This window comes from Chaetodon auriga, chromosome 4 (genome assembly GCF_051107435.1).
Source record: "Chaetodon auriga isolate fChaAug3 chromosome 4, fChaAug3.hap1, whole genome shotgun sequence".
Classification (NCBI taxonomy): domain Eukaryota; kingdom Metazoa; phylum Chordata; class Actinopteri; order Chaetodontiformes; family Chaetodontidae; genus Chaetodon; species Chaetodon auriga.
The window spans coordinates 20,784,345-20,808,570 of NC_135077.1; the positions used below are offsets into that span (position 1 = coordinate 20,784,345).

The 24,226-nt window shown below is 42.4% G+C and overlaps 1 protein-coding gene across 1 annotated transcript; it reads left to right on the forward strand.

Annotated features, from left to right (window-relative positions):
* Positions 1-4,964: 4,964 nt before the first annotated feature.
* On the forward strand, positions 4,965-23,988 carry LOC143319057 (ovochymase-2). Its single transcript, XM_076727626.1, has 26 exons — positions 4,965-5,112; positions 5,458-5,460; positions 7,220-7,350; positions 8,091-8,184; positions 8,954-9,094; positions 9,340-9,437; positions 11,044-11,170; positions 11,656-11,853; positions 12,531-12,743; positions 13,949-14,089; positions 14,509-14,754; positions 14,965-15,150; positions 16,881-16,990; positions 17,164-17,264; positions 17,805-18,082; positions 18,351-18,514; positions 18,670-18,853; positions 18,954-19,172; positions 20,289-20,423; positions 20,549-20,770; positions 20,875-21,057; positions 21,228-21,340; positions 21,431-21,519; positions 22,086-22,375; positions 22,627-22,787; positions 23,314-23,988. Exons 1-26 carry the CDS (start codon positions 4,965-4,967, stop codon positions 23,521-23,523), a joined length of 4,185 nt encoding a protein of 1,394 aa, XP_076583741.1. The 3' UTR covers positions 23,524-23,988.
* Positions 23,989-24,226: the final 238 nt, after the last annotated feature.

The window sequence follows — 24,226 nt, forward strand, 5'->3', positions numbered from 1 at the left end:
TCTCCCTGTTTCCAGTCTTTATGCTAAGCTATGCTAACTGGCTCCAGCTACATATGCATATCATACAGAGATGACAGTGGTATCAATCTTCTCGTCTAACTTTCTGCAGCAAAGAGCGGAAACATATTTCAGAAAATGTCAGACGGCTCTTCCAATACTGTAGTTTTCACCATAAATAAACACATTTGTACATTTGTTGGGGACTAGCCGTAAATAATACATATTTGCTGAGGAAGAAAAATGTCAACCAGTAAAATAGTGTGGCTCAATGAGGCACAGAGGAGTGAGATTTTTCAGGCTCTGGCTATGATTATTAGCATCAAGTCATTGTTGGTTTTGGTGTTTTCATGAGATTTGGTGATGAAAGATAAATTTATAATATGACTAGCGGTATCCTCAAGAGCTCAAAGGTCATAAAACTAAATGTCTTAAAAAATAAAAGGTGAATCAATATCCATTTTCACTTGAATATAAAGTGATGCCACAGTGAAAAGCTGCATAATACATCTGACACAACTTCACTCTGAAGTGTGGAGTCATGTCTCCATTCTGTAAACTCATAACCTACAACAACATGCTGTTTAAAATGTGGGTGATTAAAAGCTTATCTTTTCAGCATGACAGTGACAGTTCAGCACTAATACCCAGCTTGAGAGCGAAATAATAATCTTTCAGGCGTTACCGTTAACAAGGAATCTCCCAGGCTGTGTCAGAAGCTAAAATTAAAGCCTGACAGTCCATGAGTGGAGGCAGGAGCCCCCTGTTGGAGCCCCAGGGCCTCCCCTGACTCACGCTGAGATGCTCAAACTAACCGTAGAATTTAAAAACAGGCCTTTCAGTGTGAAATACTTGTTTTTTATTTTTTTATTCATAAAGCTACCATGTGTTCATGCTCTCTTACACGGCTGATTTAATGTAATTGTTAAAGTTGGACACTTTTGAATTTGTACGTTTCATACGAATCAGGTTCAGGGACAAAGGCCACACCCCCAACATGCCCACTTCCACACAGGTATTTAAGATCACCTGATTCATTCATTTCCCCTTCGACTCTGTCTTCGCACCCCTCCCCCTCAAACCCCCATTTTTTTCTCTCTCCCTTGTCTCTTGCTTGAATACAGGAACCACTTGGAGCTTTTTAATGAAAATCTGAGAACATCCAAAGAGGTATCTCCCCCGCCCAGAGCCTCAACTCCCCCGGTTCCATCCCATCTCCACACCGGCAGCTCACACTGGTCCATTGACACACTCCATCCATCCATCCATCCATCCATCCATCCATCCACGGCCCGGATCTCTCCCTTCATCCTCGCATCCCTCACCCTTCTTCCCCTACTCCATCATCACTCCTTCATCCCTCTTCCATTCATCCCCTCATCCCTCACCCCTCACTCCCTCTCTCCCCTCATCCTTTTATCCCTCCTTCCCTACACCCTGCCTTCCTAATGCATCATCATTGACCATCGATGCTCACCTTCATCCGTAACACACATTAAACCATTAAACCATCCAACCCAACCATCCATTAAACCATAAATCTGCATCTTATCGCCGTGGTCTTTGTTACTGAAAACAGGTATTGAAGTGGCATAATTCAGATTACTGGTACAAGTACACGACTTGAGTTTTTCTCATGGTGTTGTGACAGCTGGGCAGGACGACTGCCAAGCAGCAGACCGCAGTTCAAGCCATGTTGATATACTTAATGAGAGTTTGTGACATTTTCCTGTCGTGTTTGTGGTGATAAAACCAGATATTTACACTGAAACATGATCTTTTTCCCAACCCTCACCAAGTGGCTTCTGTGCCCAAATCTGACCAGACCTCAACCACGGCGCTGTCACCGCATCTAATTGAAAACTGGAATATAAAGAAAGTAAAGCTTGAACATAAAGATTCGTAATGTTTCAACTTATCCATTACTTGTACAAACGTGCAAAGCAATGTTTATTCTGGCATTTGTGTTGCTTGGGAATACAAATTCGGTTTTCTTGAGTGGAAAAAATTGGACCCTATCTTGCTCTGACTTGGTCCCGTTCGGATCTCACTGCAGAGGTTTTTTTTTTTTTTTTGGGGAACATTTCAAAGTGTAAACACTCACCATGTGTAGCTCAGTAATAGCATCCTCGGATTCTGGGGGGAATTCAGGGCAGCGGCAACATCTCTGAGCTATAATTGAAGTCCCACAGATAAGTTGCTGTCCTGGTATTGGGATTTGAGATCTGCTCGCAGTGACCCAGTTCTCTTCACAAACACATTAGCTTCTTCAGCTCATATAGAAACCTGTATAGAAGCCCTGCACATGCTATGATACTTGGACAGAAGCCATCACGATTATCCGGACCATCATCAGGATAAAATCTACCCACTCACAGATCATTTCTGGCATATTAGATACACTTTTGTCATGGGAATGAGTGTTAATTACTATTTACAGATCATATTTTGAGATTGTGGAGTGGGTAATTAGGGCTGCCATAGAATTCTACATCACCCAGACTTTAAAACTGCTCTGGAGATGTAACTGCTGACTGGCAGAAGCTTTGAACGTTTCCATTTTCATCCATTTCTGTGCTGTTTTTCACAATCGTTTTTCCTCCTCTGCGCTCATTGTCTGTGCCCCCCCCCCCCTTCGCCTCCAACTCCCCCTCTCTCTCCCAGACGCCCCTTCCTCTCTTTGAGGATGATACCACAATGAAGCATCCTAAGCCAGTAACAGTGAGGTGATTAAAGCTTCTGCTGGCCTCCACTCTGCAGAACGTTTCCCATAAAACGGTCGGCTACTGCTCCTCTCCCTTATTCATCCTCGTATTGTATTAGCCAGATAGCTGGAAGTGAGGCTTGTCCTCCTGATGGCTGCTCTGCTCCCTGTGGAATATGTGGCCTACATTTGTTTGTGGTGCAATGTTGGGCTGCCAGAGTGTGTTCCATTATCAAACAATTCCCGTTTTCGGCAGCGCGCCCCTTCCCCTGCATCAAACATTCGATGTTTTCCGCCTCTCCTTCTTCCTGTCTGCATGTCTTTCCTTTCTCTCTATGCACCTATCCAGCACTCACAGCTCATTATTGATTGCTCACCATTCAGCTCACAAGCACATGCCCTCGTGACCTTTGAACAGGGCACATGTGCAAAGATGCACGTTTGGAAAATACGCACGCACACACATATACTCGTGTACACACATACTGTATATACACAAGGGTCACCTTCGCTGGCTTCATTAGTGACTGCTTTATTATGGCTGACAGATGTGGCCATAAATCATGAGTCCCCCGGTGGAGCGAGAAGATCTAAAACAAACTGATAAAGGTGAAACACGGGGGGAGAGGGAGGGAGAGAGAGAGAGAGAAGACATACACACAAATCAATGCACTAAAGCTATCGACAGTGTCCTGAACGGCAGATTTCTGCCACTGAGGCAAAACCACCGCACTGCCTAAAGGGTGATTTTCTCCGTCATCCTCGTGGAGAGATAAGCAGCTTTCGTTGCTTTTTGTCACTGAGATGAAATGGAAGGAAAGTTCTTATCTAAGAACACAAAGTGTGAAGGGGGCCGACGGACAAATATCTGCTTCAGATTATCCAACGTGAGTCCAGGAGATGATTCTGATGAAACCCAATGGAGCGTCTTTGTATGGAGATCCAGGCCGAGATGAAGATCCTCCCTGTGAAACTCATTCCCTCCGACCTCTGTGTCACTCTGCATTCTCCACAAAGGAAGTTAATCCTCCTTTTTTTTTACCTGAACAGACACAAATGTGATCTCCTTTAGGTCTGTGAGAGAAAGTTAAAGTCAAAGTAAAATTAAATAAGGAAGAACTGAGCCTTGATCAAGCAAAACCTTTAAACGGTGTTTTCTAAGCTGTTGCACAGTTTCTCTACAGTACTATAAAATAGAAATAGAGGTTACAAGTCCACCTCCAACGTGCCCTTCAACACTGGAACAGAAACCACAAAAAATGTTTCCACATTTAATTTTCGTTAATTTTCTAGCAGGATGGTTAGCAAGGCTTACTTTTTTAAGAGCAGAACTCAGCAACTGGAAATAAGCAACTGTTTCATAACAAGTTCACACGATCAATTTAAAAATTAATCCATCAGAGCTGCGTCCACAAATTTTCCATCAATTTTATTTCACCTTGTATCATTTCTGTGTATAAAATACCAGCTCATAATGCAATTTGATTTGCACGTCAGTGCTATTCAAATAAAGTTTTATTGCTTCATTGATAAAAGGTGTCTTTTAAAGCCTTGACTGTCCAGGTTAAAGATGTCCAGGTTGAACCTCCATTAATTTAAAATTTTATTTGGCTGAAATTGGTCAAATTTAAACATTTAGTGAGAAAATACTGCTGTTGAAAAGTATAAACCTCAGGCTGCTTAAACCCACACAAAATAAGGAATAAAAACTCTCATTGGCAGCTATGGCCCTCATTATCTCTGGTCAAAGGTATCGACTGATTTAAACCCGATGACTGTCAATATTCTATAATATTCTCGCTGAGTGTTGGTGATAATAAAACATTCAGTCATCAGTTTTTATGATAGTGAATTCGCTGATCAGAGTAAACACTGATTTTGCTCATCTGTAGTGAGCACCACAAATAAAAGACATGTGAATGTGAATGACATGTGTCTGTCATCGAACACCTAAAACCACCTTTTCTGTGCCAAAAGTGCCAGATTTTCCTTTTACCTTCTATTTCTATTATCAGTTCCGGTGAAAGATATGCTGATGACCTTGTGCCTGGGACACCATCTATACTCATTAACCTTTCATTATATTACTATATCATTTATTGCTCTGTCTCATCCAGCCTTCTCAGGCTGGCATGCTGATGGAGTTCAAGGTTCACCTGTGCTGTCAAAGTTCAGATATAAGCTGGGCCTCCTTGTGTCGGTAGTAAGTTGGTGAATTGTTGGACGAGACACAGTTTGGTGCATCTTCACTGCTGTGTGAAAAATGGGTATGGAGAAGGGCCACTGTCGGTCCAGGGGTCTGAGCACCCTTGAAATATGTCTGATAGTTCTCTTTGTGGCCATAACTGGAGTCTGCATTGCCTTTATAGTCCTCTACTTTACTGAAAAAGATGACTCTTCTCATGTCGAAGGTGAGTCTTTACACTTCCATCAATACTACAAAACATGTCTCAATATTGTGCTGATGCTGTTTTGATACTACATGTTTATTTGCTGACTTAATTATTAAGTCTGTCTGAGATAAAATTCAGCATCACACTGACATCACTTAATAATGTTCATCATTAATAATGTTGAAAGACAATTATAAGTCAATTTGTGATTAACATTTCAACAACAAGAAAAAAGAGAATGAAATATTTTAGCCCTGCAGGTTTCAGTGACTCTCTGTATGTAGAAACACTGTGTGGTGTTTGTTTCAGTAGCTGTGGGGAAAAATAACAAGACAAGACAGAAACAGTGAAGGCTGTGGATAGAAAGTCAAACGCGAGGGCTTCCTGAGGCCTCTGCATCAGTGACTGAGCAGCACTGACAAGCATGTTGTCAAACTGGACCATCAGTCTCTTGATAGATGACAAATTTTACTGTCAGTGTTTTTCTTACCGTCGATTTTATTGACAGCGGTTTGAGATTTACCTCAACTTGGCAGGCTGGTGAGTGATGAGCTGCTGATTTGGAGGTTTAAAAACCGTGGGAAATTACGCAAAGACACACAAATTTACACATGTTTTACCCCCAAAAACTCTCCTACAAGTAAATACATACCAACAGGTTAATCTCTACCTGCCAGTGATTTGAACATGGGGTCAACAGAGAGTTAGCAGATCGTGGAGGCACATGGAAGGTAAAAAAATTAAAAGGAAATCTAGATTTAGCCACAAAAAAAAAAGAAAAGAAAAAGAAAACGGAAACAATATACAAACTCCAAAAAAGAGCAATAAAAATTGTAAATAAAAGCACAAAAAATGATTTTTAGCAGGAAATCAGGGAGGGAAATGTTAAGAGAAGAGTTAGTGGTAATTAGTTTATGGGTTAGGATTGTTTCTAGCTTTGAAGAAAAAGAAAATCAAGCAAATATCTTCGGTAAATAAACACGACTGACATTTTCTCAGTGGGATTTATTAGAAAATTAAAAGCAGACAGGAAGGGAAAACAAAGAAACTGTGCTGCTGCTCTTTGCCCACCTGACCTGTGTGCTTTGAGCAGCTCCATGTGTGTGTCGTCACCACATCAGCAGTGTTTACTGTAAGTCAATACAGCAGGTCGTTCCTCTTCCTCTTCTCCTTCATCTCTTTCCAATTTTAGTTTTCGTTTAAGAAACCTGCTTTGAAAAAGACGCCTTCAGTGTGAGTGTGTGTTACAAGTCATCAGTCTTCTGCTCAGCCGTCTGTGTGACAGGTGTGTTAGCAGGTACGACATGCAATGAGGAGTGAGGTCTTGCACGCTGTCACTTGCTCTGTATTATTTATTCATGCAGTATTTCACTGCTCGATCATCATCATTGCAGCAAATTTTAAAAAAACAAAACAAAACAGTGTCTTTATGCATTAAAATGATCGTCGGCCCACAGAATGAGACGACTTGTTTTACATAACGGAAACACAAGGACAGCTATGTTCTGCCTAAATAAACAAATATGTTCCAGTTTTGTGATGTTAAACACAGCTGCGCTGCAGAATCCTGAACAGAAGCTGCCCCAGCCACAGGGGAAAGCGTGCTGCGTCTGAGGCCGATGACAGACTGTATAATCAATGCCGTTACCAAGGCATCTCCATTGATTTGAATTTTCACTACAGGTACCATGAGGTGTTTTTCAGTCCTTTCAATTTCATGGTAACTGTTTCCCCTCTTTACCTGCAGTGTTGTTGTTTGTACAACAATAAATGAACATCACAATAATGTTTTTAGCTCGTGCCATGGCTCTATGCATGGCAGTGTCCGTCAGTCAGTCCACCTCTGTGGTCCAGACTGAAAACCCTCAGCTACATCTGTTGAATGGATTGCCATGAAATTCTGCAGAGAAGTTCACATTTTGTACCATCAACGGGTCAAAATTACATTCTGTCCAGGACTTTACAGTCAAACACCTGCAACACTAATGACATTCTCATCAGCCTCACCTGTTTTTATATTTAGTGCTAATTAGCAAATGTTGGCATGCTAACATGCTAGGACGGTATGTAAGTTTCAGTGGAATTTTACTTGTCACAATAACAAGCCTGTCTTGTGCATTTCCAGTGACACAATCAGGATGTGGTGGTTCTCAGATGCTGACTGAAGAGTCGGGCATCTTCACCAGCTCAAACTTCCCGAATCCCTACGACAATAGCCAGAGCTGCACCTGGCACATCACTGTGGACCCTGACAAGGTGACAAGGATCATCATCACTGCTCTTCCAGGCCTCAATCAGTGTAGAGTTACAGAGGACAATTATCTCTGGTTCTGCTGCATCAGCTTTAATCTTTGTTTCTTAACTGTCCATCGTGAGTTAGACACTTTAGACAAGAAATTAAAGTATTAATTTCAGTTTCAAGGTAAAAGAAAGGCTAAAAAGGCCTAGCTTAGAACTACAGAAAGCAGCTTCACTGTTCACTGGTCTTTTTGGTGAGCAATACAATGTTTAAAAATAGATTTTTAGGACTTTTTTGTGTAAATAATTTTCTTCTTGAAAAACATTTCAACACATTCATTGCATCTTTTTAGAGGACACTGCAGATCAAAACAGCACACATAGTCTTCGTGCCTGGTGTGTAATCAGTCAAGGTCCTGTTTGGGAAACTGTCTCATGTGAGGCCAGGCAGTGGAGCCCAGCTGGGATGAATGCAGCGGCAGCGTCTTGGACAGATGGCTGCTTTGCCTCCTTCATTCTCTTCAGCTCTCCTCCCCACACCCACAGGAGCATGGCCGCCTTCCTGATGCAGTGGCTGCTTCTCTCGTTGTCTCTTTATGTCGCCATCTTCCTTTTGCTGTCTTTAAACACACATAAACGCACACACAGAGGCACACACTGGCGTGAACATACCTGCACCGAGCAGCGTGTCTCTCCGATCAGCTTCTAAGATTGAAAAAAGAAAGATGAAACACCTCTGTCTGTTTCTTCTGTCACAGGTGATCCATCTGGATTTTGAGGAGTTTGCTTTGGAGGACACCAAGCTCTGCACAGGAGACTTCATTTTACTCCAAGACTCTCTGGGAACCATTGGTAAATCTTAGCTCCAACCTAAGGGCGAAAAGGAAATAGACAGACAGAACATAAGAACACATACTGACTTACATGAACACAGACAGACCAGCTCCCTCAGCCTGCAGTGGCAGCTTTGAAGTCTTTCCCAAATCAGCCCATCCATCCACTGGCAGCCTCAGCTAGTGAGCCACACACTGCTGCTGGTCCACTGCACACTGGTTTACTTACAGTTAGACACACTCCACCGATAGTTCCCCAACCAGGCTGCAGAGCTTAAAGCAGTGTTCTTGGTTCACAGACATCTTGGATTCCTGATCTCTCTTAATTATTTAGAGGCAAACGAACCCACAGGCAGGCCAGACTGGGGCACAGATTCTAATAATGGGGGCACGTTCGTAAAATGAGTAAAAATGACCAAAATTCAAAGCAATGTTTTGTTTTGTTTTGTTTTGTTTTGTTTTTTTTGGGCAAGAATACACTTACAGGTTATTAATAATTACAACAGTTTAATATATGAATGCCAAATAAGCAGCTTAAAATCTTATTATATTACTATATGAAATATCACCTATTTATAAGGGTTATGAGACAATGAAACACATTTTTGCATCATTTCGTGGTGTTTCTGTGTCTCTTTGTAGTAATTTTGCATGTCTGTAATCATTTTTCATCACTGTGTGGTCATATTGTGTCTCCTCGTGTGAATTAATCCTTCTTTTCACTGTAAAGGGGTAACCTGTGCAGAACTGTCCCATCTCTTTAGACTTAAATTGTGTCATATTTCTAGGTAAATACTGTGGCAACACCAAACCTCAGCCATTGGTGTCACTTACAAACCAAATGACGGTGTACTTCGACAGCAATAGCAAAACAGCGAGGCGAGGATTCAAGGCTCATTACAAAGCTGTGGATCCAAAGACCACATCAGGTACGAGGATGAGTGGAAATCCATTTCAGCCAGAAAATTGCCTTGACTCCTCCATTATGTTGGGTGTCTATCTTACAACATATGATTGACCTAGAAAGTTAATGTAGGAGCGAGTGCTGGATCAATTGAGGGGCAGGTGAAGGGGAATGAAAATAGGGTGGGTAGGTGGGAGCGGAGGGGTGTATTGTGGGTATCCTTGAGGTGTGAGTGAAGCTGAAGTGCCCTCTCTCCATCCCTGCTTCCAGATTTAGTCGGAGCTGGTGGCTTTCTCCAAAAGGAACGGGACGAGCTGACGACCCCTGGCTTCCCTGAGAAGGACTACCAGAATGGAGCATCATACCAGGTACTGCCACACACACAAGCAAGGATATACAATAACAGCTCAAATATGACAGCTACATGGTAACATTTACTTACACTGAGTTTTGTTCCATCTGAGGAAGCCCTGCTGACCTTATCTGAGGATGTTAGACTGTAGTACATCATCCTGGAGAGCATGTGACAGACTGGAAATAAATATCTAACTCAGAATACACTTTAGGTACATATATTCTCTTTAACTAGTTGAACTATTTTGTTACCAATATTTCCCTAATCTTCCATGTTTTCTCCACTATAACTCCAGTAAGCGTGTACACACAGGTGATATATTGGTCTCAAGATGGCCGCTCAGTTCCACAGCCGACAATAGCCAACAAGAGTCAGCATTGAAAGGACGTGCCTCCCTCTCTTCTTTCGTGTCAACATCAAGCCAGTTGCAACTGACTGTGCAGATGACTGGCGCTTCAGATAGCCAATGAAAATCCTTAAATAAGGATATGGTGCTTCAGTGGGTAAATTCAAAGAATTCAGAGTAAATAGGGACAATCCACTGGGTTCTAAACTATAAATATGGTAAATGGCCTCAATATAAAGATATACAGTATAGCATAAATATATGTATAGATACCCTAAATAAATAAATACAGATATTTTTCTCAATAAATAAAGAAAATGGCTTTTTTCTTGGAGAATGCCTGGACATGCAAACATATAATATTCATTTTCTGTAGTTTTGTTTTTCTTCTTCTTGCTCATAGAAAGAAGCTGACTAAGAAAATTAAAAACAATGTTATTCACATGTTTTTTTAATTTTTTTTAATCCAGTTATATAATATAACTATATAATATAATAATATAATAATATAATATAATATAATATGTTTTATGAGTAGCATAAACGGACTCCAACTGACATTTTGTTATACAACCTTGTGTTGTAAAATGATAAATAAATGAACCTTGTACGTTACCTTAAAGGTCAGTCAGTGAATATCACAGTTGCCATGTTGTGTTTTTAATGTCATTTAAGGTCTACCTTTTTGTTATATTTTAATTGCATGCATCTAATGCATCTAATCAAACCAGAATCAAATTTAGCATCAGCGTTTGCATGCAGGGTTTGGACGTGGAGTCATATGGTGTTATTTGGCTGTCATCATCATTTCATGTTGCCGTGCATTACCTTGACCGGTCACCACCTGTCCAAACAAGAGCAGAGGCAGTGATAAAATTAGTTATGCACTCTTTATTTCTTTAAAATCAGCTGCACTTAAGAGGGAAAGTTATTTGGGGAAATCTGTCCATGCAGGTACAAATGATTGGTGAGTGTGTGCTTTTTTTTTTTTTTTTTTTTTAATTTCTGTTCTATTTGTGGGTTCCAACACCAGAAGACCCCTCACAGTGTGGGGTCCGACAACGCCGCCGTGACCAAAATGCTGGAGCCCATAATGTAATTGGTTACATTTTAGGATGATGGCTCGAGTTAAGTTAGAGTAAGGGTTCGGAGAAATGAATGTCAGCCTATGTAATGTCTCCACAAGTGATGGAAACAAGCATGTGTGTGTGTGTGTGTGTGTGTGTGTGTGTGTGTGTGTGTGTGTGTTTGTACTATTTCTATGTTGGATCAGTGGAGAATCACAGGACGTGAAGGCGAGAGGATTCGTCTGACATTTGCTTCCTTTGACCTGGTCCCTGATGCCTGCGGAGACTTTGTTGAGGTGTATGACGGCTACAGGCCTGACTCTTCTTTATTAGGTGAGCATGACATTGTGCATGTTTTCCAGTTTGCAGTGAGAAACACAGAAAGGAAGGAATTTGCTTCTGAATAAAATACATAAATGTGCCTTTCATGTATGAGATTAACATACCACAATACTTTCCCACACCTGCACAGACTGTGTCAAAGCTGGATGCGCCATCAGAGAGCAAAGGGATGTGTTAGAATTTCAGAATAGACTGTGGGCTTTGTTCAACATTAGCAATGTCAACTATTTGCCACCATGAATAAAAGATGAGTTCAATTAAAAGTTAGAGAAATTCTACAATGAACAGAGATTCTACAGAGATTCTATTTTGAACTTAATGACTGTACGTCTGTCTGCACAGGCTTCACTGTTAAAGCTGAAACTAAATTGATTAATTGTTAATTATTATAAACTGAAATTGGGGGATGTTGCTGGTGTTGCAGAAGCCTCTGTGATTGTTTATCTCCCTTTAACACTCACTACAATCCATCAAAGGTAAATTCTGTGGAGGGACGATACCAGACCCAGTGGAGTCCAGTGGCAACACAATGGTGGTCCGCTTCCAATCGGACAACACTTTGACTTCTAAAGGATTCAGTGCAAACTACACCAGCGGTTCATTTCCTACATCACCCACCACACAAGCCCCTACACCTCCCACCACACAAGCCCCTACACCTCCCACAACTAATGGTGAGCATTCTCTTCAAATCTACCTTTGTGTCTCATTGTCCCTCTTAAACTAAGTTGGTGCTGTTGACTTTTTGAGCCAGCCTACCTGCATGTCTCCACTCGAGATATTTGATAGCCTCACTACAAAATGACAGCATCAACATCAATGATTAGACATCAGTAGAGATTTTTTTTATCAGACTGTCAAACTTGACTTATCTCTTATCTCTTGAAAGTCAATGCCAATGCACAATTAAGTATAATATCATTATCTGTGTGCCCACATGGACTGTGAGGGTTGCATCCTGGTCAATGAGGGCTTGTTCATACACCTTACATAACTGTTAGGCCTCCCTATCCACCTTTCTTTGCACAAACAGAGGTGTAATCAAGTGACAGCTAGCAGATAAGGATGAATGCAAATAGGTCTGTGTGAGTGGTGAGATTCCCCTTGAGGCTTAACTATTCATCACTGCATTAAAGCTATTGGCTGACAGATCCGTTTTCTCCAGTGGCCAATTAAGGTACTGCATAATGATCCTTGTCATTGGCCAGTTTTGTGTCAAAGCAAGCTGGTCCTCATCAAGTGAAAAATAAAAAGAGAGTAAATGCTCTAAATGGACAATTTACATAATGAGGTATGAATGTCGTCAATTATTGTTTTCAACATTACTTCCTGTACTGTCATTGGACAGGAGATAATGGTACAGTAATCCTCAATGGGCGCAAAGGAGTGATCCAGTCCGCGGATTTCCCAAATCCATATCCTGCCTATCTAAATAGCAGCTGGATAATATCTGTGGCCAGTGGACAGCTGGTTAAACTGGAGATCACTGAAATGGCCATCACAGGAGAGACTGGACAGTGCAAGGAGGACAAACTGGTCATTTCAGATGAATACAGCACACTAGGTGAGCCATAACTTATTCTTTTACTCTTTTCTATCAATAACACTCATTTGTTTTTTGTATTTTTTATATATTTTCGTATTTTTACAATGTAGGTGTTATAAGTGTGACATTTTGCCTGAATCGCAGCCACGATGGAGTAAAGGTTATAAACATGTTCTTGCATTTCAAACTTGGGTGGTCGGGCTCCAAGACAAGCACAGCAACCAAGCAAACCAACATTTAGCATCAGTTTCCGACCTGACCTGTCAGAAAATTGGACTTTGTTTCGTGTGTGTTGCACATAGACTAACAATCCAGCACTGCAGTATCGTGCAGTACATGCCCCCTGCTATAAAGCTGTTGATTAGGATCTTCTTCAAACTGTAAATTACCTCACTTTATTATTCACTTCAACTGCTGCAGTCAGGCTGATACAGCCTTATCTATTGCTGAGTTCTCAAGGACTAAAGCGCTGAGATATGAGCACACACTCCCTGTGAAACACACACAGATAGGCGATGAGAGTGTGATAGGTGTGTGCTGTTATTTCAGGGCGTGTACGTTTGTGGGGAGAAAGCAGAAAAGAGAGGAGGCAGCTAAGATTCTGTCAAGCTATTAGTTTCAAAGATCCCTTAAAGCAGGATGATAGGAGTTACAGAAGAAGAAGATATAAAAATGATTCCTTTTACAACTGAAATTGTGTATTCATAAGCAATATTATGCATCATGTAGTGCAAAGAGTACTACAGTGTGCACAAATGAATAAAGAATAAAAATACATGTGAAAGACTGTTTACATGTGGTGGTTTCTAACAATCTGCATGCTCTGTCACACACTGAAAGCGACTGATTGATCCGTTGCTTCCTCGGAAGTTGACTTAACTGCACAAATAAGCTGCATCTCGCATTTCAATCGAGCTCTGTGTCTGCCAGTAATGTTTGCTGACATTACCAGTTTGTGCTTTTTTCTGTGTTCATACGCTGTTGGTGCGAACACTTTTCACCTGATTTTGTGCTCAGGAGCTGATGAAGTCGCAGTGAAGTCACCTTCATTTGTTGGTGCTTCAGCAGCTCACACTCACACTCACTTACCCTCAATAGTGCTAACAGTGTTTACCTCTCCTATCTGTTCAGCTGCATTCACTGATCCATCCCCCAATTCCTGGCTCTACTCTCTCCATTTACCTCCATCTTTTACCTCTGTCCTTCCTCTCCCTCATCCTCAGGCACACACTGCGGCTACATGGTTCCCCCTGTGATGGTCAGTGGCAGTAACACATTATTCGTCACCTTCCAGTCCGACAGTCGCCTCACAGACCGGGGATTCTCCGCCAAGTGGGAGGCTGTGTATCCTGAGGATATCGGAGGTACCGAGGACACACACACACACACACACACACACACACACACACACTGAGACACAAACAGGAACACACTCACACCTGCTGAAGGAGATCAACACCTCATTAAGACTAACCATAAAACATCCTGCTCCTCCATCACATAGTTATAAAAACTGCAAAGTCACTGCATCGGCAGAGTGAACTCAGTCTAAACACAGGTCAGAGCGCAGTGTGGAGCATAAAAAGAAAGATGAAACCTCTTTATCTCATGTCTTTGATTATCAGGCAGGGAAATGAGGAGAGACCCCACATGCAGAGGGGGAGAAGCAGTTAATACAAGCAATGATAGCAGAAGTAGTCTTTTGCAATTGCAGGTTTTTTACTTAAATAGAAATGCAGATATAGTTAGATGGTTTCCTGATGGCTCCCGCTTCCTGTTTCAGAAATCCAGGGCTGTGGCTTTTCTTCTGAGGAGGAAATCGGGGTTATCAAGTCCCAGAACTGGCCTAAGAACTACAAGGCTAACAGCGAGTGCATGTGGAACATCGTTGCGCCTTCGGGGACCAACATCACACTGACGTTCTCCCACTTTGACCTCGAGGCCAAAGATTTCCTAACACTCAAATGCTACGATAACTTAATGATGTACGAAATCAACGGTCAGACTAATGCGCTGATGCAAACGCACGGTAAGTTGGTTTGTGGAGTTACTACATGACAAAACTATTTTTATCTTTCAAAGCGGCCAATCACATTGAAATGAAACATGAGCTCACGGGTCCTAACTTATAAAACTGTGTATCTACATTGTTACTTTTGATGTAGCCGCACTAGGACATGTAAGAGTCTCTGTGTCACTTCGTTTATTATGGACAAATTGTCTTTTCAATACATTTTAGGTCCATTCTGTGGGACTAAGCTGCCTGCTCCCATCCACACAAAAGGCAACAGGCTGGTGATTCGTTTCCACACAGACTTGTTTACTGAGGCCAAAGGCTTCAGGGCTTACTGGACAACAGACTCCAGTCTGCCTGCTCCCACCGAACCGCCTGCTCAGTCCAACCCCTGGGACGACATCACCATAGGTGGAGTATCTGACACAGTTAACTAACATCTGCATTTTACTGCAGTGTTAAAAGTACATTTAAAGCTGCAGTAATCTGTATTTTTCATGTTAACAATGGATCAATTGATGATGTGTCATATAAAAGGGGGTCGTTCTTAGTGATAACTGGCCTACAACTCCACTGTCATCGACTTCATTTCCAAACACAGCAGACAGCTGTTTTCAGTGCTAAAGCTTTGATAAATCAATGGTACACTAATTGCTCAGCGCCAGACAGCTGACAGAAAACATTAGCGGCGAGCTGGTGAACATAACGGAGCATGTAGCTGCTGCAGAGCCACATATTTTGCTTGGGTAGCTAGACTGAGCTTAAAGCAGAGGGAATACCGGACGTAGTTTTGTCACATATAAAGACAGAGAGACAGAGTTGTCAGGTTGTTACACTGCCCCCATGTGGCCAAAAAGTCAATTAATGCAGCTTTAACATGAAAAGCTGAAACAATTAGGCAACAATTTTAGTAATCAATTATACTCAGTACAGTCAGTGAGTCTATTTCACACTGCTAAAAGATGAAGATGTACTAGCAGCCTGTCCTCACCAGGAAATACAAGTTGGTTATTACGGCCCATATTTTAATTTTTAACTATTTAACAGAGTTACTGGTACTAAAAATAATACTTAGCTTTATCCCCAGGAGTACCACATTTACAAGGCTGCAGTATACTGTAGTGTGTAGCATTTTTACACTAACTACATGTACACAAAACTGTAGTATTGTGTTTGTATGTATCTTTATGTACTTTATGTTTGAAATTTGGGGTTTCTTGAGTCACACATCTTCAGGTTAGCAGACGAGCATTTTCCTACAGTCACAATGACCAACATTTAGTTTCAAAGGGCTCCTTCGAAGCTGCACACAGGCCTGCCTCATATCCATCTGATTCATCCTTCCCCTCATCCTCACCCCTTCTTCACACCCCCCTCTCCCATCTCCTCCTTGCTGTGCTAGATGTGCAGTAAAATAAAGTGATATGGCGGTGCTGAGAACACAGCGTGAACTTGCCTAGCGCTTCGCTTTCCTTCCTAGCTGCTGTCACCCGATCCTCATTCTTCACCCAGCCATGAGCCCCAGGTGGCCCAGGCTCCTGGCAGGCCAATTGCTGAAATAGAGTTTTATAGATGGACTCTGCTGCCTCTGGGGTTTTTTTTTTTTTTCCACCCAGGCTCTGACCAGAGATGTCCTATGAGCTGGGCGAAGGAAGAAGAGGCAGGGGGTGAGGGATGAAGGGAGAAAATGTAGGATAAGAGTGACTGGGACAATTTAATGTCAAGTCCTTGGAGGAAATTTATGTCTTTATGCAGAGTGTAGTGATGTTGTGACGTCAAGGCGTCTGGCCTGGGAATGGAGATGTTTATAAGTCCAGCTCAGGACCCTTTGCAGGAGGAGCATGGCATTATATTTGCATGGAGAATATGTTACTGCAGACTAGAGTAGTGAAAGCCAAAAACAGACGTTCACTGTAGCCAGCAGTGTCAACCTGGTGTGACTGGAAAATTATTAAAAAAATATGAATCAGAGCATCTGCGTCAGTGATTGAAAGCCACTTCCCGGCAACACATGGGCTTATCTGCTAGCTGCAGACATGTACTGTATACTGTATTCAGGCTTTGTTTATACGCAAACAAATTCACACATGCACAGACAACCACGCAGAATATATCACAATGGTTTTCTTCTCATTTTCTAGACTGGCCCAGACCATGTGGGATTCCAGCCATTCCTCCTGTTATTATGTCACGTATTGTGAACGGGGAGGAAGCCAAGCCACATTCCTGGCCCTGGCAGGTGTCCATGCAGGTGAGAGACTCTGCTAATAAATGTAGAATATTCATGTGAAGATACAACCAAGTACATGTTAAGGTCCTATCTCTCATTTTAATCCACTGACACCAGTCAACTCATCTCTAATGATCAGCGTGCGTCTATCTGTAATGACTTCTTCTCTGCTCGTCGGTGTGTGTTTGTTTCAGGTCTGGCCCGACAGTCGTCCAGAACCCAGTTTCTCCCATACCTGTGGTGGCACTCTTATTCATAAGAACTGGGTGCTTACAGCAGCCCACTGCTTCATAAAGTAAATGTTCTTTTTCTTCATTCTCGTGTACAGTGCATGAGCAAAAAAAAGAGACGAAATATGTACAGTAGTTCAGGTTTTATTGCCACTTCTTTCCACAAAGTTTTCGGAAACTTTCTGGAGGCCTATTTGCTTAATCAGAGAAGGCAGTCATTGGTGTCTGTGCTTTTTACCTCAGGCATATTACAGTGCACGAGCAATGCCTTGTTAGAGATGCCTCAACGCCTTGGCTAATGGTCTACAGTCCCCTTTAGAGAGAGATGCTGCTGCACTCAGGAGCCTGTGTGCTGTATAGCTTTCTGCTGTGACCCTGCATGTATACAAGGTTGTGTGCCACAGTGGTGTGATGTGGTACAACTCAGAATATGTTGTGTACTGTATAAATTTGTTTCTGTTAAACAAAAATCCCCACGTTGCAAAGCCCCAATAGCCTGTCAGTTTATATGCTGCAGTGACAGTGACATGTATTTCAGCCTGTCCACCGTGTTTATTGTAAACTCTGAGGTTTTTCGATGATTCATCTGCTTCTCTGCTACCCAGATATGCTGATGAGCTGCAGCGTTGGCGCATGTGCCTTGGCAAGAACAACCTGACCGGCACAGAGTCGAGTGAACGCTGCTTCGGTGTGTCTGGTATCTATCGCCATGAGGATTTCAAGTATCCCACAGTGCCCTCAGTGGAGTTTGACATTGCCCTGGTCAGATTGGATGGAGAGGTGATACCCAGTGATGAGATCTCCTATGCCTGCCTTCCTACCAAGGATGAAATGCTACCTGCTGGCAAGATGTGCTACGCCACTGGCTGGGGAGATGAGACCGGTACAGGACATACAGTTCACATTTTCATGTTTATACTCATACATACTTATTTTAAATGACTTTAAAATGATTATTTTACTCACTCAAATAGGATAATAGCAAATCACTTCAGAAGACATTCACCCATCATTGATTAAAAACTCACTGGTGCATAGTTTGTATGCCCTCTGCTGGACTTCATGTGCAAATACCGCCTGTGTTCATGCTCCTTGATGTGTCAAGATGAAGGTTTTTGTAATAATCTAAATTGTTTTTGTGTGATTATCAGGAAATTCAATGAATCCTGTAGTTGCAGACACCCTTAACCAGGTTGCTCTTCCTGTTGTGTCATATGACACCTGCAAGAGGATGGATTACTGGTGGTTCCAGGTCAAGAGCTCCATGATCTGCTGTGGTTATAATCTGCCTAATGAGCTCAAGTCTGTCTGTCAGGTAAAACAAGTTCCACAAGAGTACAGGACTAATCGATGCCAATGGTTTTACACCATACTGATCATCAATGTGATGAGTTCACACACCTAACTTGACAAAACGGTATTTAACAACATGCTGATGGTGTTTTTGATGCTGATTCATGGCTTTGACAGGGAGATTCAGGTGGTCCTCTGGTGTGCCAGGATACCCCCGGCGGTAACTGGACAGTTCATGGTATAACCAGCTTTGGCCCTCTTGGATGCATTATGAATAAGAAGCCCTCCGTGTTCACCCGCTCTTCTGCCTACCTCCCCTGGATTGAAAATGTCATCCGCAGGGACATCTACAATGAGCACAGTATGAATCCAGCTGGTCTAAACTGACCCATTTTGCTCAAAAACTAAATATGGTACAAAGAATTTCTTGCTTGTTTTCACCCTCTGTCCTCCCTGTGTAGCATCTGGCTGTGGAGGGCCAAAGGTCTTGACTGGCACAGGCGGCGTGGTGTCCTCTATGGGTTTCCCTCAGGGCTACAGCAACAAAGCCAGCTGCCAGTGGAGCATCCAGGTGCCCCACGGCAAACTGGTCCACCTCCATTTCCACAGTTTCTCCCTGGAGGACAGTCAGCTGTGCCTGAATGACAAAGTCAGTCTCACAGACAGAACAGGAAGTCTAGGTATGTGAACATCTGCCTCCTTTTTCTGTTTTACCTGAAAATGACTTTACCAGGTCATTCATTGATGTGATTACTTTGTATAGTATTTTGTACTATATGTTGCACCACATCACCCCCTCTCAGACATTCAGCACAGGTGTGTTAGAATGTGTGAAGTCACAGCAAAGTTGCATACTACCTTCTTCAGGAAAAAATCCAAAAAGTCACATGACATCACACATACTAACTATGACAGTTGTTTCAAATCAGGGCAATCAGCTGGAGAGGCCAACTCAAGGAGGGCCTGAAACAAAACAATTAAGAACAGGAAAAATGCAAAATAAAAGTCAAAATAGAAAACATCTTCCATTCAAATTAGAGAAGGAATCCACAAAAAAACAAACAAAAAAAATCTGTATCTTAACATCTAATGCTGCAATTCAATATTTAAGGTCAAATATAGACAGCAAAATTGATTCAGTGTATCTTGTAATATGTTATATCAAAAATGACAAACTAGAAAAGTACTGATACAATACTTCTATGTGTATTTATAAAGGCAAAAAGGTTACTGAGGAAATACAGTAAGTTGAACATGAATCTCAACATGCATAAAATGTGACACAAGACAAAGAGTCCACAGACATGATGGAGGCTTTCTGAGGCTGTGCTTGGCAGCGCTTTGAGCTAAATGCTAACAGCGATGTGCTAACATGCTTAGGACAATCCTGGCATGTTGATGCTCAAATCAGTCAGTGTAATATCTACTATCTTACCTGCCACACTTACTTTAAGAGATTAAAAATGACCTAAAAGGTAGAGATAAGTAACTGCACCAGCATCAGGAGTGTGCAGCGTTCCAGTTTTTTGATGTCTCCCTGCACCTCACTGGAATAGATGTGTGTTTCCCTTCACTTTTTTGCTGTGCAGCAGAGTGACATATAAAAGATGCTGAGCGTAGTTCTGAGCTGTGTCGCTCTGAACTCCGTCTCAGCCTGAAATGTCAAGTGGGTATAGATGCATCAACTGTATGTCATGAGAAAAAGGAAATAAGTAAGCAATAAAGACACAAGGTCTTAGGACAGAGGCTCCTGAGAAAAGTATGCCCATCAGTTCTTTGTGTTCATTTCTCTTCAGGCACATACTGCGGCTATACACCCCCTTCAGACCTGGTGAGCGATGGAAACACACTTGACATCAAATTCTCCTCCAATGACAAAGTGGTGGACACGGGCTTCACTGCCACCTGGAGGGCAGTCGACCCTGAAGAGGGTAAGACAGGAGAAAAGTAAACTGAACAAGACACAGAGGTGGAGGCCTTCAGGTAAAACTACTGCATCTCACTGCCTGTGTTTCTTTTCCTCTCCTCTCTCCTCCTCCCTCGTGCCCACACACAGCTCCCTGTGGAGGGGTCTTCACCAACAATACAGGTGAAATCAGGTCTCCTAACTGGCCTAATGACTACCAAACCAAGTCCGTGTGCACATGGCGTATCACCATTCCTTCAGCAGTAAATGTCACTGTGGCCTTTACTCACTTTGAACTGCAAGCTGAAAACATCTTCGGAAACTGTGTGGACTTTGTGGAGATCTTCAGTGGAGCAAACATGACTTCACAAGGTTGGTTATTGGACTACAAATTCTCTTTTGTCCCTTTGGCAGAGGTGTGAACAAGTGCTGTACTGCACAATGGTGAAACAACTGATTCCTTGGCTGTTCTGCAGGTCGTTTCTGTGGCTTCAGCCCTCCACCCGCCGTCACCATCTCTACAAACACAGTCGTCATTCGCTTCCTGAGTAACGGAGACAATCAACAGAGCGGTTTTCGTGGTTACTGGACCACTGATCCCACTATTTTCCCGACGTTACCTCCTCCAACCCCTCAACCATGGGACGACATCCATATTGGTGAGTGTAGGCCAAGCCAAGCCCACAGCAGCCCTGTCTCTGCTGTGGGGTTTTTGTTCCCCGCAGATGGAATAAACTGTACAGAAATGGATGATAAATACAGTCTGAATGAATAATAACAGATGATAACTTCTCTGCAGATAATTAAATGATTCATTTTTTCTTTCCAGACTGGCCACAGAATTGTGGAAGGCCAGCGGTGACACCCAATACAGCCACCCCGAGAGTGGTTAATGGGCAAGAGGCAGTCCCCCATTCCTGGCCCTGGCAAGTCTCCATGCAGGTACGGCCGATTCCTGTTTCTCTGTGTGCCGTATAAACATCGTCACAGAGAAGAGCTTCTAGTTTGAACAGTTGTATTTCTCTTCCCCAGGCTGCACCACTGTTTACTTACCAACATCTTTGTGGAGGTTCTTTGATTCACAAAGAATGGATCCTGACTGCTGCTCACTGCTTCATGTTGTAAGATACAACCACAGAAACACCTACAACACATGCTATTTTAACAGCTCAGAGTTCTTTAAAGCAGCTTTGATCAATATTCTCATAGTAACGATGTATCAATGATGTACGTAGTTCACTCTTGTTGTGCCGTTTTTGGCTGCAGCACCAAACAGCAGACAGACACAGTTAGCAACTAGCTTGTGAACACAGTGGTGCATTTAGCAGCTAAAGAACCAGACATTTTCCTCAGGAGTTAGAGAAAACCAAAAACAGAGCTAAAAGACAGTCAGTATTGGACTTACATTCACCCCGAGGACACAGCTCTGTTGCTCCGTAACTACTGAATGTGTAAATAAGCAACTGTTTGCTAACAAGATCGCCATATCAACTTAAAGTTAATGATATGTCAATGATGTGTTCACACTGCCCCCAAGTGCCCAAAAACAGCTATTGCAGGCTTGAAAGCAGCACTTTAAAACACTTGTTTCCCTTCATCTTATCTTGCCATCCAGCTTGAACAATAGTCAAAGCAGAAAGTTAAACAAGCTGTAATTTTTACCTTCAACCTTTCACCTGCTTTCCAGCCCAGTGAGCAGACCCAGTGTGTGGCGCATGTGTTTGGGTAAGCACCACATGAACTCCTCCATGGATGTCCCCTCTACAGAGGAATGCTATAAGGTGGATGGTATCATCCGCCACGAGGGGTTCGTGTACGAGCAAGATCGCAGCGACATCACCAATGACATCGCACTGGTGCATCTGGCCGAGCCTGTCAATATGAGCAGCGAGATCAGCCCCGTCTGTCTGCCCCCAGCTGGGTCTGTGACGCCTGCTAATAAATTCTGCTTTGTCACCGGCTGGGGAGACGAGAAAGGTAGTTAATCATGCATTTAAATTTCCTGTTCGAGAACTGTGGTTGTAATGCTACAGCAGGAACTAAAGCTCCACGCCAGTGTGATGCTGCTGTGTTAAACTGTCATTCAGATGGTAGTTTTACTGTTTTTCATTTTAAATGATTGGCTTGATCAATTACAAGTTGGAAGTTTATATTGGTGTAAATGTGTGCACCTTTGTGTCTATTCAGTCTACAACAAAATAAACCTTTACTTTCCACATCAATCTCAGGTAACCTGTTCCCGAAAGTGTCCGAGAAGCTAAACCAGGCAGCCCTTCCAATTGTTGACTTCCAGACCTGCAGTAAACCTGCTTACTGGTGGGACACCCTCAGGCCCTCCATGATCTGTGCTGGCTATGAGTCCCCAGATGAGCTGAAGTCAGCCTGCCAGGTGAGAGGACGCCATCAGATAGAAATGACAACAGTTTAAATGGACGGCTTTTTTCAGATGAGGATAGTACTTGTTTGTTGAAATCCTCTTCAAGCTTACCTCACACGTTGTACACACTGGACTGGCCTCTCATGACTGGGCTGTCTTTTATGTAACACTCTGCAAACTGTTTTGTTTGTGCTCAGTCAGCCTTGATAGCGAATGGCCGCCTGGTTTTCAGGCATAATTAGACAAAAGAACACTGGAACATTATTTGTTTGTCATAGTGAGCAAACATGCAAGCAGGGACATGGGGGGGATTAGAAAATTAGAGAAACGCTTCAGAACAGGCCTGAAGGCTTTTAAAATTCAATAGAGCTTCATGAAACAGACCACTGACGTTTGCTTCCCTGATAAAGATTGAGATTCCAAACTCCAGACACAGGCACAGACGTGATGTATGTCTGTCAAAATCAAACGTCCATCAATGCATCTTCTTACCTGTGCGGTAAATCTTTGATGACTCCTGTCTCCCGCTCTCCCGTAGGGTGACTCCGGAGGTCCTTTTGTCTGCGAGCTCACTGGAACAGCCTCAACCTGGGAGGTGCACGGCATCGTCAGCTTTGGACCTCAAGGCTGCATCAAAGACAAGAAGCCCTCAGTGTTCACCCGCGTCTCTGCCTTCAGTGACTGGATCAACAACAACATCAGGAAGTTTATGTATGAAAATGTCAAACCAACTACAGCCACGCCTTAAGATAAAGATTTGGAATTTTTGATGCTTCTTCCTGTTTTGCCAAAGACCAAATCATCGTAGCTTTTTATTTAGGGTTCACCATTAAACACTGCTTACTGCCGTTCAATAGGGTTATGTGTGTAAATATTTTGCTCACTGGCTCTGTCAGGCTTTAATGCATCTCCCTGGCAGTGCTAAAATAGTACCAGAGCAACTTTTATTTAATAATATACCTGATATTTAACGTATTTCTACAGTATACAAGTTCAAGAAACATTGAACTAAACATTTTAAGGAAATACAGAAAAGATATTACTAAAAAATTCTGTTTGACTGGAACCATTAACAATGTTTAAATGTGGATTTTTATGCTTGCTATACAAATTTAAATTATAAGCAAAGTGTTTGATTTCAGTAGAATTACAATTGTTGTGAATTACAGACAATAAAGGTGTTATGTGCAATACAATAAACTGAAAAGTCATTGTCCAAGTTTTATTCTTAAAAAGGTATATTTCCTTTTCCTGTGTGTTATTTTACCACAGCGACTTCAGTCTGTTTCTCTTCAGGCCAAACTTCCAGTTCTCAGTGTGCACAGGCTCCCTCCTCCTTTCCTCCCTTGGTTGCAGGCAGATGGACCCCACAGGCACAGATTTAAAGTTTTGGGTTTTAACCCCTTAATCACATGACCGGGCCACTTGGCCAATGGGAGAGCTCGGCTCAG